Below are 20,499 nucleotides of genomic sequence, written 5' to 3'. Positions count from 1 at the left end.
ATTGGACACACATGGACAAGAATTCAAATGCAGTTAAAGCTTTCACAGGCCTGCCTGGGAATAAGTTATAAATCAGGCGAGATGCTGCCAATGTATCCTTCCCTGTATTCAACCCAAAGAAAAAAAAAAAACGGCATGTATTCATGCAGTTTTAATAAGTTAGTAGAAAGTACAATGGCTCAAGGTCCGGTAGGTGAGTGATAAGCAAAGCGTCTCCCATTACTTTAGGCACATGTACACCCACATACGTAGTCCCTCGTTTTGAAAGGAAAAATGTCTGCCTCTGTAATCCCTTCACTTTACACGACACCCTGACAGCCTCAGTGCACTGCTCAGGAAAAAAAAAAAAAAAAAAAAAAAAAAAAAAAACATCCCAGCCCATTCATTCCTTTACAAGATCAAGTTTTCTACCTAAACCTTTTAAGGGGGCACCATGAAGTGGAGATCAAGGCAAAAAAAAAAATGAAATGAGGCACAGAGAGAAAGGAGGGTAGAGACAGAAGAGAGTGATACTGTTGACGCCGAGAGAGGGACTATATCGATTGAAGGCACTCTCACGACCCGCCGCTTTAATTCCCAAATTTCCTTGCTCCAGCAAACCTTGTTTTGTGTTCTAGCGAGTTAAAAAAATAAAAAATACAGGGGCAGCCTCTTCGATCCCATACCGGCTTAAGGAATCCAATTGGGCGCACTGGGAGAGACGAGGGTTATCTGTAATGGACCATGTTCTCGAAGTCTCTTACTTCCTCCAGCCTTTTCCAGGGATGATATGAGCTGGAGAAATGAAATGAGAGGAGGGTGAAGGAAAGAGAGAGGGATTTCAAGTGTGTGTGTGTGTGTGTGTTTGTGCGTGCATGTATGTACATGCGTGTCTGCCCGCTAAGAAACGATCCAAAAGATAAACAAGGAAGGCTGTCCAAGAAAAGCAAAAGGGAAGGCAGTCGGGGAAGATAACCATTAAACATTCACGGTTTTCTTCTCCAATAATCCCTCTCTCCAACACGAGTCCTGCCAATTTATTTTCTTAAATCTCTTTGATAATCTTCAGGCCTTTCATGTCAGCCCTTGCACACACACTCTCTCTTCCATCTGAATGCCTGCAGCATTCTCCCACTTATCCTGTTCATTCTCTCAAGGGCACTCGCCAAACAGCCAATGTACTCTGCATTCACGCAAGGCGATGGCACGCACTCCATTTTTATTTCCTTCCTTCATTCCGCAAATAACTGAGGTTGTAAGTTGGGAAAGAAACGGCAGGGCGTGTTTGATAATGGAGAGGTCACTCTGAATGCTGAGATGACGCTGTTGTGGCTAGCAGCTTCCTTAATAAGACCCAAAGATCAAACAGAATCTAAGCGTCTGGCCATGCATGTGTGTGTGGGCGCGCGCGTGTGTGTGTGCAAATTAAAATGCTTCAGGATGGGCAGAAAAAAAAAAAAGTGTGGTGCTACTGTATGCAGCACCACTTTGTAGGACATATTCCACTACATGTTTCAGATTAATTAAATACATAACTTCTTTTTAATCTTTAACTTATTTGCTTGCTTTTTTTTTTTTTTTTTTTTGTTTTTGTCTTTTGTTTGTTTTTATTGTCTTTTAAAGAAATGAATGATACTGTGTGAATAACCTTGCCTTGCCTTTGGATTTCCTGCCTGCATGATTGATTTTTACGCCAATAACTGCTGTTGTCTCACATAACTGTGGCTCCTACAAACTGCAGTGGACACTGGAGTCTCTAATCTATAATTCATCCACGTTCTGCTGCTATTACATATGATTGCATCAAGATTTTATTTATTTATTTTTTATAAAGAACCATAAAAGCCAAGACTCAAATCAGATACACAACCTGGTTAAAGTTCTAACCTGGAATGGCAAATACACGGATTCGATTATACCCATGTTGGACTTTTATTTATTAATTCATTTATAAATCATTATCATTTTGTGAAGTGACAGATACCTGCAGGCCACAGTCTGCTGCAAGACCACACCATAACACACTCTGTCACTGGAGTCTGGAGTGTACGACCAAACTGGGAAGGCCTAATCTCCTCTGATGACACTTTTCACAGCAATGTGGCCGTCCGAGGACGAGAGGCTGGAGGCTGGAGGCTCTTCAGCGAGTTTTCCCGTTAAGGACAAAAGTGACAAGTGGCACTGATTGCCCTCGAGGACTCTTTTTTCCCCTCTGTGTGTGAACTGGAAATGTGATTATGCAGTTACTGAGATTTTCCTGTAATATTCTGATAGGGACTAATGACACTGAGTAATGTCTTCATAGCATCCTTATAGTCTCCTATGGCCTCAATCCTACAGAGAGGTAGTGTGTCTCTGTGATACTCAATGTGAAGTAATCAACATTCCAAAAGGCCTAATTCATGGTGTTTCATTTATCTTTTATCACTGTAATATTCCTATTTTATTTTTGCAGGAATTTTCTAGGTTATGCATGTGAAACTGTATGACAGGGTTACCATACTCTCTGATCAGGGGTTGCCCTTGTGTTGACTGTGCAGGTTAAAATACAACTTTTGCAGCGTGGCTACTGCACGGCTCAATAACTAAAGAAGCACCATAGAGTTTATAATGTAACGAAGAAAATATAAAGTCTATGGCGATTAATCTTTTTGCAGCTCTCCATCTCTGTAGTACTGTGGCAGCAGAGGTAGATCCTCATACTACGAGGCTCAAGTTTATAGGCAACCCTCTCAGCAGTGTCAAGTCAGCCCCACATACACACACACTAAAAAAACAAAACAAAAAAGACTTCTGCGTTTCTTTTTCAAAATAAAAGCCTTATTGACTGGCATGTATTTCAAAGGGGAAAACTTAAAACGCATTCAGCTCTAATAAATAAACCATTCGTTGTGAAAGATTGCTCACACACGCGCGCGCGCGCGCGCGCACACACACACACACACACACACACAAACACACAATCTTATCATTCTGTCTGCCTATCTACACGTCCATTTTTAACATTCTTCATACATATGATTTGAGACTTCTCTCACACCCTGTGTCACAGGGGCTCCGCCAGGAACTTTGGGCCCCACGGAAAAAAAAAAAAAAAAAAAAAAAAAAAAATATATATATATATATATATATATATATATATATATATATATTTTTTTTTATAGAAAAAAAAAAAAAAAAAAAATATATATATATATATATATATATATATATATATATATATATAACTTTTTTTAATTTTATTTTCAATGATGGTTTAATAATTTTATATTAGTTTTTACCTATTTTTTGGGGCCCCTGTCAGGGAAGGGCCCTTGGAATTGTCCTAACTTTTCCCCCATATATGGTGCCCCTGCCCTGTGACAAGTTATAATGCTCATTTTAAAAATTGATTTTACTTTATTATTTCTTTTTCTTATTTTTATTTATTTATTATTTGCTTTCAAACAAACTGGCCAATTTCTGGCTGTCAAAATCACAACTGCCATGGTCCTGATCTTGGATTTAAGTTTCTTTGTGCGTTTTACAAAATAAGCTTTTATTTAGAAGGCGCGGGGTGTCTCATTTTCCGGTATTGTCCTGGTTAACTGTGCAGCTCGAGGCAGCTGACCGACTGACAGGAGGGAAAAAAAGACGAGAAAGGGAGAGAGAGAGAGCGAGAGAGAGAGAGAGAGAGAGAGAGAGAGAGAGAGAGAGAGAGAGATGGAGCGAGCCAGGGAGAGATAGAGCGAGCGAGCGAGAGAGAGAGAGAGAGAGAGAGAGAGAGAGAGAGAGAGAGAGAGAGGGGAGAGAGAGAGAGAGGTGTTGAAGGACCGTCGGACCTGCCTACAAGCCGCTGTAGAGGAGGGTGAGGCTTAAAAATGTACCGTAGTGTGTAGTAAAACCAGTCTTTGTTGCGATAAGGACAGATAGAGAAAGCCTGGCGTTCACAGCGGGAGCGCGCCTGAACGTAAACCCCATCTTAACATCCTGATGGTCACATTTACTACAGGCACTAAGTCGTCTGGCTGTGCTGCTCACTAGTGAGTTTATACGGACCGCATCGCACTTTATTGCACCTCATCCGGCATCACTGTAATATTCCTCATACTGCTCCATCCGATACTTGTAGATTTGCTGTGATGTTGTGCATAGCATCCGGCTAAAACCCACCACAGGATGTTGTCGCCGGTGATCTCGATGCTGTCGGTGTCGGTAGAAGGCGGCCGAGATTACCGGGACTGATGGGATCTGAGGTTTCATGTCATTCCGGCAGCGACGAGGCTAGGAAATGCCGCTGCAAAGCAGGCCTGTCCATCCATCCGTCCATCAGCGGATGGATGCATGAATGAATGAACGAATGAATAAATGAAACGCCGCAGAGAGCGAAGCAAAACACACAGTGGCGCGGGCTATTGTTTGGCTTGTCGCTCGGATCACAACAGCTCACGCGCTGTTTGCATGTGTTTGCGTGCGTGTGCGCGTGCACCCAGGCATTTGTCGTGCGCGTGTTATTGGCTCCAAATATCAGTTTATTGTAAATAGGGGTGACAGGGGTAAAAGTGTGGTGACATCATGATTCATGATGTCTGTAGATGATAAGTGTGTACGTGTGTGTGTGTGCATCCTACTGATTGTAGCTTGTGTAGCAGTTTTGCACACACATGATAATCTGCCTGATGTGATCATGTGTGTGTAACCCACTGTGCCCTGGTCTGGCTGCAGCTTTGCAACATGACAGCTTTACGCCAAAGGAAGGGCAGCAAGGGGAAGGAGCCCCCGGTCGCTCCCGACTTTCAGCCCCAAAAGTCCAACTGTTGCTCTGAGCATCACTCAGACAAGATCCTGCATGGTGAGTGAGCCCAACTCCAGCCACACACAGTTTCACAGCATCAGGGTTGGCTCGGGACGCATTTGATAGGTGGTGGGTTGGTTCCCCGTGGGGTTAAATAAAGTGTCACAGTATTATGACTCATTCCACTGATCAACACCTGCACTCTTTGCCCATGTATGATTCAATAATGCGTTCATGTTGTGTCCTCAGGGGCCTCCAGGCATAATCACCTCAAAGAAATATAACTCTGTGGCTTGTAGAGGTGATGGGTGTACCAGTACTGAAACTGGTATCATACTAATGCGCATACCAGGCTAAAATGGAGTATTCATCAGATTTTTTTTAATAAGACTAATAAGACTAATATCTGATACCAAAAGCCCTCAGCAGAATGTCAGAGACAAAATATTTTAGGACCTCCTCAACAACAAGATGGTTAATCTCAGGGGGTTTATCCTAATGAATAAACTTATCATCATCATCATCATCAAAAGCAAACTTGATTTTGTTCATTTTTTTTTTTTTTTTTTTTTTTTTTTTGCACCAAGAAAGATTTGATATCAATTGTTTTGTCCGGTAACTCAAAACTAATGGTCTAGGCCTACACTGTTAAGTGAAGGTAAAGGAAAAGCCTCACTACAACTAGTTCTGGTAACTTCAGCCTGAGGTCATGAAAGATGTCACTCATTTTTCTCTGTTAGATAGATATAACATGAAGTGACCAATGCAATCAGAAAGAAAAATGAAAATATTAGGTTGGAGATTTTGCATCATAAAATATTCATTTGCCTAGTAACAGCTTACTTAATTGCAAATGCTCCTGCAGGTGACTGGTCATGGGGGTCGATAATCTGGACATCGGTTGGCTGGTCAGTGTCCGTCGGTCTCGGCTTGCTGTGCTGCATCTACGTGGCAACGCTTCACGAGAACGACCTGTGGTTCTCCAACATCAAGGTGCGCACCTTCACTGATAAAATACTTTTTTGTTTGCTAAATTTTGGAGAAAATCAAGTGGTAAAGTTGCTTGTGGTGGTTTGTCAGGACACAAATTTTTAAGGCTTCCATATAATGAAATTAAACATATAAATATGTACTGGGCAATAATTCAGTATTATTGTTTATCGTCTTGCGGTAGAATCGGGTGTTGATGATTGGGTGATTTTGGGATATCCTGACGCACGGTTCTACTATCTGCTATCTACTAAAGTGGTGATGAGCAGATTTTTACTAAAACAACACAGCTAGGCATGAAAAAAATTCAAGAATATCATCTGAATATGTTCAAGTTACCATTCTGTTTAGTGGGATGAACATTAATTTAACTGTTAAATGTAATTTTGCACACAAGTTATGTCATGATGTATATATCGATATTGAAATGAATCCTTATGAGTATCATGATGTTCATTTCAGCTCTCTCACCCAGCCCTAACCACAGTCATTTCTTTGAGAATTCTTGTTTGAACTTTTTAACAGCTTTTTTTTTTTTTTTTTTAATAAGAAGACTTGCTCAACTTTTTGAGTCAAAAGGTCAAAAAAGTGTTTGAAAGTTTGTGTTTCTGGTCAGGATAGCTAGCCACCATTGAAATGCATAACCCGCAGCTGCAGCCAACAAGGTTGCTCCAGGCAACGAAAAAGTATGTTGTCCTGCAAGTAAATAGCCACACACCTGTATGGGAATGATTTCATGTTTTGCTTTAGTTTTCAGGGAGTGTTTTGTCAAACCTTGATAACTGAGATCAAATGAGTTCAATTGTGTTCTGCTGGGAATATCCTGATAACCCGCACAATATCAGAGTTTAGCAGCTAAGTAACCAAGTTGACATTGGTGTGTATGAAGAGTGACATTTTATATCCAACTCTTTGTGGGTGTAGATTCCTTTTATCTGTCTCTGATGCAATGAAATGACACTTTGGGAGCTCACTGAGAAGCTGTATGCAGAGATAGTTTGCATCAGTATGTCAGCGGTCTGCTTATGAGTTTAAGGACGGGGTAAGACCCAGATATATCACCTGATCATAGCAGGTACACATGTAGATGTCGAAAAGATTTCCAGAAACTATAAACATGACTACTGGCTACTTCACATTGACTATTCAACACCAAGCATCGCCTCTCAGTTTTTGTTTTTTTTGCCAGACCAGGAGGAGGTCTGGAAATGTTTAAAACACATGGACCCAAACTCTTCATGAGAGTTTTACTGAGGAGGGAGCAGAGATGGCCACAGTGATGTGCCTGACACTTTTATGTAGACGTTATCTAAGGATCTGGCATCGGCTTGTATGACTCATCAAGAAAACTGCAGATGTGGAATATTTACAGATGGAAAATCTGTCCCAAAAGTTCATTATGCAAAGATGTAATCCGTCCATGCACATTGTTTTGCCATTTGCTGCTTGTTATCTCAAGACAAAATGTAATGTAATTCCGGCAGCACTGCCAAGCTGCTGTATCTTCTCATCCAGTATTTTGCTCGGCAGCGGACTGCAAACACATCATAAACACTTCATCCCAACATGAGATGATTGTTCTTCCATACACTTCAGCGGATTGACTCGCAGGCCTGTTAAATGAGCCCCATTAAGTCCTAAAAGACCATGGCGACCAGTTGTTGTTACAGAATCCCTTTGGAGTGCGCTCCAGTCTTGTACGGCAGCAGAACATTGTGCCCTGCCAGATATGATGTCATGTCAAAAATCTCCCTTCCAGGGTCTCACCAGGACTCTAGTTAAGGCTGGATTATTTAAACACAGCACTTTTATAGCTGGTTGACATGCCAGAATGGAGCACTCAGTAGGGGTCAAAACTGGGGTAAATCAGTGAGTGAACACCGTGGCCAGGCTTTTTGTTTTTGTTGCGTTTACTGGGAGAGTAAAAGCTACCAGATCATTGAAAATGTATGAAACGCTAAAAATTGAAGCCCTGGACCCACAGACCGTCTGGTTCGGCCTGGTTTAGTAAGGTTTGAAGTGGGTGTTGTGATGCTCTAAACAAAACTGGTTGCAAAAGCTTCTAGAAATTTGCTCTTTAGCCTGAGTAGTTTTTGAAGTGTTCTGTATAACACCTTGCTTAAAGGTAAACTCCAGCAAAAAACACATTAACACTGTTCAAAACCTTGGATGAGTGATTTACACTGTGCTTCTGGTGCTGTTTGGCTGTTTGACATTATTGTTCTGTTATTAGTCAGTGAATCTAGGTAAAAAGGTTAAAAGTTAAAAATCTAGGAAAAGAAATCCACAATCTGAAATTGAAACATTAGCTGTCAGGTTTCAATGATAACCCCTAAAAATAGGTGAATGGGTTGAGAAATGTAACTTTAATACCCACAGTTTATTTACGGTAATGTCAGGAAACTACACTTGGATATCACAGTTGAGTTTTGATTCCTCACCCACCGTGTAGAGAAGATTTCTTTACCCATATTGTCATATTTGTTGGTCTATATGAGTATCATACATCCACCAAATTTGATCCATTAAATCCTTCCCTGTTTTGAGAATGGAGTGTTATTCTTGTGACAGGGAAGGAATTAATGGACCAAAATTGGTGGATGGATTACACTCCGATCGAGGAGCAAACACCACTATATAAATCAGAATATGAAATCTAACTTTAAATCTGTGATCAGAGTCAGTCATGGAAGATCAGATGCTCGGTTGCAGCTTTGTTGCATAAAAGTGTTCCCTAAAGGGTTTTTTTCGTTGTTGTTTTCTTTTCTGGCGCACGCAAACACCACAGACACTGCTGTAATATTTCTGTAATATTCCTATAATAATTCAGATGTGGGAAATCAGGTCTGAGCTGTATGTTTTCATACACTCTTAAACTTGTTATAATGCATTTTTTAAAATTGAAGACCTATGTATTGAAATATTAATGTTAATAATAGTCTAATCAAGTAAAGTATCTTACGTTGTAACATGAATTGTGAATCAGGAGTTGGAGTTAATGTACAACATGTTTTGTTATTGTGTTTCATATTCATCTAGATAGATAGATAGATAGATTGATAGATAGATAGATAAATAGATATACTTTATTGATCCCAACCAGGGAAATTCTTGTGTTACAGCAGCATCAGTAGAAACATATAATAAAGTTAAATAAAATAGAATAAAGACTAAATATATAAAGTAAAAACTATAAAGACTAAAAAAAACTAAAAATATACAATAAGGGCTAACCTAAGAATATGAGATATGAAATATACAGATGGTAATGAATATGAATTATACAGATGGAAATCTGTGATTCTATTAGCTCATTTCCAAAGTTTAAGCCTTCGTTTTTACTTGGCAAATGGACTGGGTGTAAGTTTGGGAATTTGATTATGCGATGTAATTAAGGAGATGAATTTATTAAATTGCTTCACCAAATGAAGTTGCTGTCGTGCAAAAAAAAAAAAAAAAAAAATATGATTGACCTGTGTGATAAGCAGTCTGAGCACTTCCTCGCTGTTTCGTCGTGTATTCCCATGTTCAGTCTGCTCAGCTCCGGTTAGCCAGGCTCAGAGGCCAGGCCAGTGAGCACAAACTCAGAGCTGCTCATCTTCTTAAGCATCGGCTTTCTGGGCACATTGTGCTGATTATGGTACCGCTCCACAGCGTATTGTGCCGGGATTGTAGTCAAATTAGAAAACTCTATTGAACAGAACGGCGGTTATTACTCTGAGCCCAAAAATATGTTCGACTGCACTGGGACCGGGAGGTGGCACGAAATTTGAGAAAGGGGGGGCCGCCTTGATTTCTCTACGGAGGAAAAACCCAGAAAAACCTCTTTGAGTCATTTCAGCCCCGCACAGAGACAGCACCCTAACCAAGACTAATCTTGAAATAAATAAATAAAATGTTGTAGATGCAGAACAGGGGAGAGAGAGAGAGGAACAGAGGAAAATAGCTCAGATCTGTGGGCAGGCCACAGATCCTAGACCCAGAGTTTGTCTCATCTGTTGGCAGTAATTTGCGGTGCCAGGTGCTTCGTCTGATGCCCACACAAATGTGCAACATGTCTCGACCCACACGGAGGCAATCTGCGCAGGACAATTTGCAAGTGTGCGTCATAGGGAGACAATCAAAGCAAAGCAAACCCCTCTGACTGAGTCGAGTCTGCATGGACACAGCTTGCAGTGCTGTGCTGCTTGCAACTTTCTTCTCTGTGTGTGTGTGTGTGTGCGTGAGAGAGAGAGAGAGGGAGCGAGAGACAGGGTGATTGTGTGTGTGTGGAGGAGGGAGGCAGATGCTCTCATTCATAATAAATGCGGGTCACTTTACAGGCCTGGTGAACTGAAATGTTCCCACATGACAAAGTGGGCTCCTCAGCATACTGTTTGGTGGCTGACATCATTGCACATTGTGCACATGTGTGTGTGTGCATGTGTGCGTGTACGCGTGTCTATGAAGTGTTTCCTTCTGTGAATGCTATCGCAGCCTCGGTCCCCCAGGTCCACTGCAGCACATGGCACATGGTTCAGGAAATGACACACTCTCTCATCACACACACACACATGGTGTTTGAACCCTTGCAGCAATGGCCTAGCGTATGGCAGACACACACACACACACACACATACATACACACACACAGTTGCAGGTCTGACTGTATCTCAAGTGGACTGCTTTGCTTGTTCTCAGCTCGTTGAGATGATCCGTTTAATTTCTTCTCCTCATACGTCCCTCCTTTCTTTCTCTTTATCTCTCTTTTTCTGTCACTTTCATTCTCTTTTGTCTCTCTACTCCACACACACTCTTGTTCTCTTAAATGACTCGAGGGCCTGCAGGGTGTAAAAATGATGCGAAACATGCTGGAAAGCCATTTACAAGCCCGGGAGTCTCGCTGGCTCGTAGTCAAGACTCTGCGCTTTGTGGTCGTTGCTCTCTGACCCGACCTTACATGACTGATGGTATCGGAGTATGAGGTGTGTCTGGGAGGCCTGCGCTCGGTGGGAAAGCTGCTGTTTCACCGAGAGAGAGCTGCTTTTAATAATCCCACCGGGCTCCACGTGGTTCCCTCGCCTGCGTGTCGGAGGGAGGCCGAGGGAATGGGAATGTTAGCGTGAGGTATGAAGGTCTGGAAGGCATCTAATCAAGCTGTGCTCATTCGCCCCTGCTCGCATATACACTGCCATACATCCTCGCAAAGCTATACCATCACCGGCCCTCCGCTCGTGTCTGCGGTGGGACAGCTGGGTTCATCTGGCCTCTTAAATTCGTCAGGTGTGAAGTCATGTCCTCATTGGTTGCAGCGCCTCGCAGAATTTATTTCAGACGTGCGCTCCCAGGCTCCACGCGGGTTTCAGATCCATAAACCCTCTGACAAATGTTCCCAGCATTTTCCGAATGATGTTCCAACTCGCCCCCCCCCCCCCCCCTTTCCTCCAGCCCTTCTTTTTTTCTTTTCCTGTGTGTGTGTGTGCATGTGTTTTTATAGACAAGAGGTCACCATTAGTCGACTCTTTTCTTTTCCATCCCTCCCTCTGGCTGCTGCAGTTATCTACAGCCCATCCTGTTGTTTGCAGACTTACTGTAGCGAGGTCCGCGCAACTTTCTGTTTGCTTTCCTCTCTCTCTCTGCCGGCTGTGGCCTGTCCATTTGTCTTGTAAAACAGCCACGGCTGCTTTGTTTTGTTTTGACGTCTGTGTTGGTATTCAGGGGAGGCAGAGGTCAGTGTGTGTTCGGGCTCTTGGAGACAAAAGCAGAAGGAAGAGACAAAGCAAGGCTGATGCCCTCTGGAATCTACAAGCACCGGATCAGAGAGAGACTCAAGTCAACTTGAGACCCAGAGAGAGAGAGAGAGAGAGAGAGAGAGCAAATGACAACAGAGAGAAATACACAAAAGGGTTGGTGCCTTCTCACAAGTGAATCAGCTTTCAGGGCGATGAACAGTGTGTGAACTTATTAATTAAGCTTGTTCTCTTTGTCCTTGAATTAAACTGAGGATTTGCCATCTCACCAGAGTTCTTGGTTAAAAGCCAAGAAGGCCTGTTTTGCCTCAGGCAGTCTTGAAAGAAGAGATGGGGAGGAAACTAACTGCTCATTTCTTCGGAGGGAGCCGTTGCATATTTCCTTTGGCGAGGAACTGCGATTAATTAAAAAATCAATTCATTTGGATTCACTTCAGGAAAGGGAAATACACACGTTTACATCTTTTTGCCATCCTGGATATGGATCGGCGCTGCAGCACAGCATGGGAACGTGCTGTTCATACGCCTGCATCCAGACCGTCAAGGGATAGAATAATTTATTGATAATCTTCGTCTCTTCAAGCGATGGAGCTTCGCAGGAGAGTCAAGCTGGACGAGCTGGAGGATAGCTGGGGGTTTTCAGATGATGCCGGCGAGTGCGGCAGTAATGCGGTGCGGGGGGCCGCGGGGTCAAAAGTCACACAGGACGGGTCACCAAGGGAGGTTTCTCAGCCGCAAGGATCCGGGAGTCGTTCCGGTTTAGACATTCTGCCCCGGTGGCCGTGGCGATGCTGCGTTTCCATGGCAGCAGGGCTGGTGTTGGCGGTGTTGCTGGCGCTGGCTCAGGCCTGGTGTGTTAACTCCATACATGAGAATCTGCTGTGGTTCTCTCAGATCACGGTAGGAAACAGTTTTAGTGACCAGGATGTCATCATTTTCTCCCTTTACAAAAAAAACAAAAAAAAAAAAAACAAGTGGGTGTGTTTACTCCATGCATCTGTATTCGCTGTGATAGGATGTCATTTTTTCCGTTTAAACTATAGCGCAAATCAGGTTGCATATTTTTTTCCAAACCCCGCTCAATCCTTAGAGCTTTGTAACCGAGCCCGACCCGAACCAGGTTACATTCATCACCTCAAATAGCCTACGTGTCAAAATAAAGCAGGCGTGACCGAACCTGACCTAAACTGGAAGATTATTTCTAAATTTCAACCCGGGCTTATGTCGGGTATCGACACTCTTTATGATCTTTATGTCCTTTCTTTATAATAACAAGCCTTGGTCCTTTAGATTGTTTAAGCAGCCTTTATACCTTCTTAACTATGAAAACAAAGACTAAACTTACAATTCTAGTAAGCCAGTGTTTTCTAAAGAGCAATTTTTAACAGATTTGTAAAACTTCCCAATGCCCAGATGGAAAGTTAATATGAATGCCGTGTGCAGTATCAGTCTTTCGCCCTGTTCACCATTAGGTTCTGCTGGAAACACTTCACTCACTGTGGGTAAAAGGACAGTTCATTAATTCATAACACATAACATTGAAAACAAACTCAACCCTCCCCGCCTTTCATAAGTTGCAATTAACAGAGGAGATGTTCCTTTATCCATTTAATGCAGTAGGTGCGCATTATCGTAAACAGCCACCTGCCCGGTTACTGTAAAATCCCCCCTTTCGCTTCACAAAAAAAAAAGCAGTCCAGGCTGTGAAACGCTGAACTTTTCTGAACTTTCTAAAGCACTCCACTCTGTAAAGGAACCAGGCACAGCGCTTTTTTTCCAGAGCGGCTGCTTTTCATTTGCCTCGCGGCTGCTTCCATTATCTTTAATGTGTTGAACACAAGCCTGTGTTGAGGATTAAATGCCTTGCTCAAGGGAACTGAAGCAGTAGCTTTTACAGCTGGATGGGCAAAACTTACTCAACTGCCCCGCCTTGAGTTCCCAGGCCTGCCCAGGGTTTTTCATAGATCAATATTCCTTTTAAAGACATGCTTCTCTCTTAACTATGATAATTAGACTACCTGGGCGTTTAACATCTTTTTGTACACGATTGAACTGAATTTTTCGTCTTTTTCCACCCTCGGTGCAGACATTGTGCTCACAGCATCCATCTTTCATGCAGTGCCAGTGAAGAAAAAGATCACGGTTTCTCTGTTTCCCAGCTTTGGGAGAGACAAATGAGTCTATCAAATATGAGGAGTTACTGCTCTCTCCATGGAGTATACCAGGCAGGTGAATCCAGGTGAAAGCTATGATCCTTTATTGATTTCCATTAAATCCACTTGAGCCGCAAAGGTAAGATGTAACTGAAGGGAGGAGCCACAGGCCGCAGAGGGTTTTTCAAGCCTCGGCTGAGAGAGACGAGGGCTGCAGCTTAATATTTGGAAAAGTAGTCTGAATATTTTATCTCGTTAGTGTGTGTGGATGTTGCTTCAGGGTGGATTTGCTCTTTCATGCAGCTGCATTTGTGTACATTTCTGGGTATTAGCGTGAGTTTTGTTATGTGATTAAAAAAAAAAAAGAAGAAGGAGAAAATGGAATTTAAAAAACCAAAGATGTCTTTTCATTCTCCTGCTGTTTTTTTTTTTTTTCAGCGTTTGCATTGTTACTGTTGGGGCTTACCGATGCGTTTGCCACTCCTCGTGCTCTGCTTTTGCCCTCCATGTCTCTGTCATGTCTCGCCAAGTTATCTGTTTTCCACATTATGGAGAACAGAGTGCCTGGGTTTCACCTCTTCCCATTTCTACTTTCCGTTGCAGGAAGTTGAGCGTGAGATTTCCTTTCGGACAGAGTGTGGACTGTATTACTCCTACTACAAGCAAATGTTGCAGGCTCCGTCCATACAGCAAGGTAAACATTACATTGAAGTGCCAATAAGGTCCTTGCCTTTTATTACAAAATCAGTCAAAATGGAAAAACCCTGCCAAGGTTGATTTTGCATCAATGCCTGGCTAGATGTACATTATCCCGCTTTATTAGACAGTCATGTATAAAAGAAGGAAATGATTTGACACAATTGATTAATTTTGAAATGATTTCTTATGTGCTACTAACACTTCATCTATGTTATGTTGGACCTTCTTCCTCGCTGTTATTGTCATCTCCACCAGGTGGCAGCATGAAGGGGATTCAACTCAGTCCAGTTCAGTTTTGTTTGTATAGCATCAAATGGTTAATCTCACATACTACTGGGCCAATTAGTCTAATTTTTTTTTTTTCAAAGTCGTTGAAAAACCTGGTTTTACTGCAGTTTAGTGCTAACTCCTCAGCTGGTTTTTCATCCAAGTCCGAACACTGGAGAAGGGGAGATACTCAGACAGTGCCTCCATGTTTTACCTTCTCCCGGTAGGTGGGGAAAAAAAAAGGTTTAGGGATCAGGTTTGGATTTATTCCTGTCCAGATTTGCATGCCAAGGTAAGACAACACTCCTGGCAGAGTGCTGCTCTAGTTTCCTCTGGGTTTCTTTTCCTATCCGGCGACAGTCGAGCCTCAAGCTGTGACTCAAATGTTTCATGTTCCCCAATAAATGAATTAAGTGCCAATTAAGTGCAGGTGTTGTCGTTAGCTATCTTGATTAACAATAGTAAATGGACCTGATCTGCGTGATAAATCAAACTTGCTTGAAGTGACTGTCCATGGAAGGGTCAGTCATAACGACAGTCCTTATTCAGAAATACCAGACTGCTGAATTCTGTGACCGACCAATCAGAATGGAGTATTCCAAAAAGCTGTGTCATACATTTTACTGTTACGAGGCAGTTTTAGTGTTCAAACACTGTTTCAAAGATTTATTTTTCTACCCCGTCAATGTAATTCAGGGGGAAACGGTGACTGTTGAGAGAATGGTCAATAAGTTAATGTTACCTGAATATCAGCACAGCATCACTTCAACAAAATCTCAGCAGTTACTGATGCGTTTTCTTTGATTTAAAAAATTAAATGAATAGTGCAATGTTTTACAAATGTGCTCATTGATATTCAATAAATTTTGAATGTTATCAGATTCTTAAAATTTTTATTCATCCTCCACATAATTAGACACTTTCTGATGACAAAATGTGCTTCAGTCTTAAAACAAAAATTAAGAAAAACAAAGATGGAAAACACTGAATCTGGGGTGGTGCGTGGGGGGGTGGGGGGTGGGGGGATTAAACAGAATCTGGAAAAAATTAAAACGGATTTCATAGGGCCCAACATTATAGACACTTTGTTCTGCAGGACCTTGGCTTGACTAAGGGAATACAATAAGTGCATTGTGTTCCTGCTTGAAAATGGGTCTGTTTTATTTCACTAAGGCCAATTTTTGTTGTTGTAATTAGCGCCAATCCTGGCCGATGTCTGCTGTTTCACCTGGCACATTCAACATAAAACACAGGAGGAGAGTGTGAGTAGCGTGTTACACAGAAATAAAAGTGTATATAGGAGGAAGGAGGAATGAAGGACTGCTCGGCGCGGTTTGAGGACGACACGACGCAGCCTGCAGCAACTCCGCTCGCTGCTGCCGCTTCACTGCCACCGTTTGTTTGCATCAAATCTGCTGAACTGTGATGATACCGAGCCCCGAGCCCAACAAGGAATCGTAACCCCAGTCGACTTGTAGGAGCACGCTTAAAGACTTAACCAGTGTTTCTGACATTAAATAATAATGCCATAATTGCAGCCTCTTTGGACGAAGCTCCCCATCCTCCTGCTTAGAGGCAGCACTAATGCAATATTCAAAGACCTTACCAGTGATTTTGAGTGTTTCTCCCATTTACTACAGTTTACCCACATTTTACATTGCAATAAACCATTTAGCAAATCAGGTGGGTATACTAAAGATTTTAATAACATGTATCAGCATCAACATATATCAAATTCCCTTGGTTTTCAAAGTTTAATTTTAGGTTGAAACATCCACCTTAAAATGTTCTGCTTCTGCCGCTGACAAACTCATCGCCGTTCATGAACCACACAACTGATGATTCGCTGTGTAAGGAAACTTTTTGCAGGGACTATTTTCCGACATTTCAAGTCATCAAAGCACAACAGTGCTGCTGCTTTTAGGAAAACTAATGTGGAGTTCAAAAATACACCTGCTTGATTCAAGTAGCAGAAACGTTAAGTATACGCAGTTTCAAGACATTATGCTAAACATGCAAAATCCCTGTTATGGTCCTTTTTATTAGAGTGACAAAAAAAAACAAAAAAAACAAAAAAAAAAAACAAAGCTGTGTGTCACAATTTTGGCTCATATTTATCAAATGAAAAGATAATCAGAAGTCAGCTATTGTCGTAAAAAAATGGAAATTAATTAACTTTTTTTTTATGCGAGCGTTGTGGAAAACTGATGGAAGAGCGGCATCAGGTCTGTCAAAGATTAACTGGCCAGTTTAAAATAAATAAATAAAAAAAATAAAAACAGGTTGGAGCCATTGTGGGAAAATTTAGAATTTCCATTGTATTCGTCCATGCAATATTTTATCTCAGTCAAACGTTTAAAATACCTTATTTTAGCTCTGTGAGTAAAATCTGTCCACGTATTAGGTGAAGCCAATTGAAAGTCCAAAAAAGAAAAAAAAGTATGTTGTGTATGAATCTTTGCAATGAAGATTACTATGAAGAAATTGTATTTTTCCCTGAGGTGTGTGTCTGTGTGTTTCCCCAGGGCTCTCCGAGTTGATCCACGACAATCTGACCGAATCCAAAAGGACCATAAACCTCCTGCAGCGGATGAACATCTACCAGGAGGTTTTCCTCAGCGTGCTCTACAGACTGCTGCCCATACAGGTGACGCACAACACTCGTCTGCACAGACATGGATGTCTGTGCAGGAAAAAACGACTTCATCTCTCCGTTTCGAGAACAGAAATCTGTCCTCAGTGCAAATACACATAAAGATGCCCTGACAATGTCCAAAAATGTGCACAAAACTACGTTAGAGGACAAAAAAAGGGTGAGTTGTTTATCTGGACAGTTTGAACAGCTGACAGAGCAGAGCCTCTACTAAAACAGATTAGAGTAGATTAGTGGTTCTCAAATGGCGGTACGCATACACCTAGGGGCACATTGGAGTACTGTAGGGGGTACATGCATACGTCCTAAAATAATCAGCTTATGCTATAATCAGTTCAATGAAAAATGTTAATGTAAGTTTGATAAACCACATTTTGTATTCGTTTTCCCTCTAGGTTTCCTGAAGGTGTTAAATGTGTGTGTTTGTGGTTTAAAGCTGCTGCCGTGGTCGTCGAGTGAGGATGTTTGTTCATCATGACCAGGAAGCCAAGACAGAAATCCAAAAAATGGATTTGTGGTTGAAAAATCACAGCAATACAGCTGAAAATAATGAGAAAAAAAGTGAAAAGCAAAAACCTTTTTTTGCACTGCTCAGGGGCTACATGGCTGAAAAAATATTCCAAAGGTGGTAAATTATTGGATAAAAAAAAATTGAGAACCACTGCTGTAGATGATACATACTGAAAATAACAGAGAACATCAAAACTAGCAGAAAACTTGCAGAAAACTAGCAGAACATGAACAGTGTGTGTGTATTGTTGTAAGACTGGCAGGAAAAATGAAGATCACACACTCGTGTGCACTCTTACACGAGATATCTGTGAGAAATATGGACATGACTCCAGTGAACTGAGCTCACTCTGATTGACTGATGGGATTCCAGGTTGTAAATTCATATTAATGCACTTACTGGGTCAATGTAAATATGCTACATTGCACAGTGTTTGGACCCCAAAATATAATCTGTTTGTGTCAATAATATAGCTAAATAACTAACTAGTGGCAAGTTCAGAGTCATTTCAAGACATTTTCAAGGTGTGTTGGCGGCAGCTACATCCTGGTTATCACGCTGATTTCATATGTTTAGCATAATGTCTTGAAACTGCGTATACTTCACTTGAGGCAAGCAGGTGTATTTTTGCAGGACGGTGTTTATAGACAGCAAAAAGTGAGAAAATGTTAATGCCTGTCTGAGAAAAGTGTATAAAGTGTGCAGTGAGGGGTTTTACAGCCTTAAAACATCTAGAATAATTGTAAAAAATAAAGCTGACTACCTCGCGGATTTCGCCTATTGCGGGTTATTTTTAGAACGTAACTCCCGTGATAAACGAGGGACCACTGTATTTCACAAGAACAGTTTGTTACTATAAAAACGCTGCACTAGAAAGGTAAAAAAAAAATCTGTTAGGACTGGACATATTAGACGCAAGAAATTATCAATTATTGTCTATGCATTGAGGTTTAAAAAAAAAAAAAAAAAAATCCATTGACATTTTCATTGTGATATAGCTGTAATTCATGTGGACAGCTCAGTATTTACCAGTCTCAGCTGTTGGCCATGCTTTAGCACCGGGTGTTGGATGTAGGTTTGCGGTTTGTGCCAAGGTTTTTACAGGTCAGTGCAAGTGGCTGGTGCTGGTGGGGAAAAACATATTGGTGTAGAAACCACACCCATCCAGCACAAACTGGCACTGTGCTGCCTGGGGTTTGGAGTGGGACCCAGCGTCCACATGGCAAGAGGACAAGAAACAACAACAACAACAAAATATCCACTCTGGACTGGAGAGTGTTCTCTGAAAATTGTTTTCATTCACCAAATAGGCAGTTTTTGTGTGGGAAAGAAAAAAGCTTCATTTTCTAAAAATAAATAAATAAATGTGGATGTGGCCTCAGTCAGCTATTGACAGGAGGGTGGTATTATCAGCAGCGACAAAAAAATGACACTAATGACTCCCACAGGTTTTCAAATAAGTACTTTTTTGTGTCAGAGAGAAGGGACTTTCATTTGGCCTCAGAAACCAGTCATTCTTATTCTGTGCTGAAACTGAAAAAAAAAAAAAAAAAAGTAATATCACACTCCATTATTATGAAAAGTCCTCTTATTTTTTTCTTTTGTCAATATTGTGCACCACTAAATGACAGTCTCAGTGAACGGCAAGTCATTGTTATGAATAATAATCACGGTAGGAATCTGTCAGTCGCTTGCTTTAAGAAATGCTGTGGCATTTTACATTCTGCTCTTTTTAGTCTACATCTCTTTGCACACTTGTACCTGTCACACAGGAGGAAAAGGTTCCTGTATTGGCACATCAATTAAGTGAGGAACAGCTACTTAGCATTGTTAGCGATGTCGCTGTGTGACAAGAATGTCAGGATGTGAAATATCACGCGCAACTTGGAAATGTCAAAGTGTCCCTGAGCGTCTGAGTCAGTTGTTCATACTGTAGCCTCAAGTCTGGGTTTGTTCATTCATGGAGCCTTATGAACTAATAGTTTACGTGTGTGTCTCTCTTTGTGTGTGTGTGTGTGTGTGTGTGTGTGTGTGTTGTCCAGGTGTATCTGGAGCCGGTGTATTTCTACATCTACACCGTGTTCTCGCTTCAAGCGGTGTATGTGATCGCTTTGTACCTCACAGCATGGCTCCTGGCTGGCTCCTGGCTGGCCGGTGTGCTCACCGCGATCTGGTACATACTCAACAGGTGGGTCGTGTGTGTGTGTGTGTGTGTGTGTGTGTGAGTGAGAGAGAGAAAGAGAGTGGGAGATCAACAAAAATTTTAGCCCAAATTTTTCGGCCTGACTGGATTTTGAGTTTGGACAGTCTTTGCTGACTCGATTAACTTTAGGGGAGCAGGCACTTGCTGTTAATCTGACATGTGAGAGGGGTTGAAGCTGAAAGGGCTTTTTCATTTTCTTTTGATAAAAGTGCGGGACCCCTCGCTGTTATCAACATATCCACATTTCAGATCGGCCGCACAAGTGCCTCTGTCGCTGCCGTCAGCACGGCAGCCACAGCAAAAGTTAATTTGGAGCACATTTTCAAATTGAAGCCCAGAGACACGGTAATCAGACAGAAGACTGGAATTTGTTTATTATATCCTTTACAAAAAAAAAAAAAACGATTTTAGTTTTGGTTTGTACAAGTGGCTCGCCTGGAGCAGGAGAAAATTATAGTGTCATAAAAAATGTAATACATATCAAGTGGACAATACAAAAACAAGGTCTGATGTCTGATTACGCTGCCAACAGCTGGTATAT

At 41.7% G+C, this 20,499-nt stretch overlaps 1 protein-coding gene across 3 annotated transcripts in view; it reads left to right on the top strand.

Moving 5' to 3' along the window:
- The first annotated feature begins 3,773 nt into the window (after positions 1 to 3,773).
- Positions 3,774 to 20,499, top strand: part of dpy19l3 (dpy-19 like C-mannosyltransferase 3) — a 70,066-nt gene continuing 53,340 nt past the window's right edge. For 2 of the 3 annotated variants that reach the window (XM_030048523.1, XM_030048525.1), the window contains exons 1-6: positions 3,868 to 4,001; positions 4,684 to 4,810; positions 5,619 to 5,746; positions 14,229 to 14,319; positions 17,117 to 17,238; positions 19,798 to 19,943. In XM_030048523.1, the coding sequence (XP_029904383.1) occupies positions 4,693 to 4,810; positions 5,619 to 5,746; positions 14,229 to 14,319; positions 17,117 to 17,238; positions 19,798 to 19,943 (605 nt within the window). In that variant the 5' untranslated portion in view covers positions 3,868 to 4,001; positions 4,684 to 4,692. Of the gene's footprint in view, positions 3,827 to 3,867; positions 4,002 to 4,683; positions 4,811 to 5,618; positions 5,747 to 14,228; positions 14,320 to 17,116; positions 17,239 to 19,797; positions 19,944 to 20,499 lie in introns of those variants that run through there. The other variant, XM_030048524.1, reaches the window with a different exon arrangement.

This window comes from Myripristis murdjan, chromosome 3, assembly GCF_902150065.1.
Source record: "Myripristis murdjan chromosome 3, fMyrMur1.1, whole genome shotgun sequence".
NCBI lineage: Eukaryota > Metazoa > Chordata > Actinopteri > Holocentriformes > Holocentridae > Myripristis > Myripristis murdjan.
Note: the sequence above shows the minus strand (reverse complement) of the source record. Positions and strands in the feature narration are given on the sequence as shown.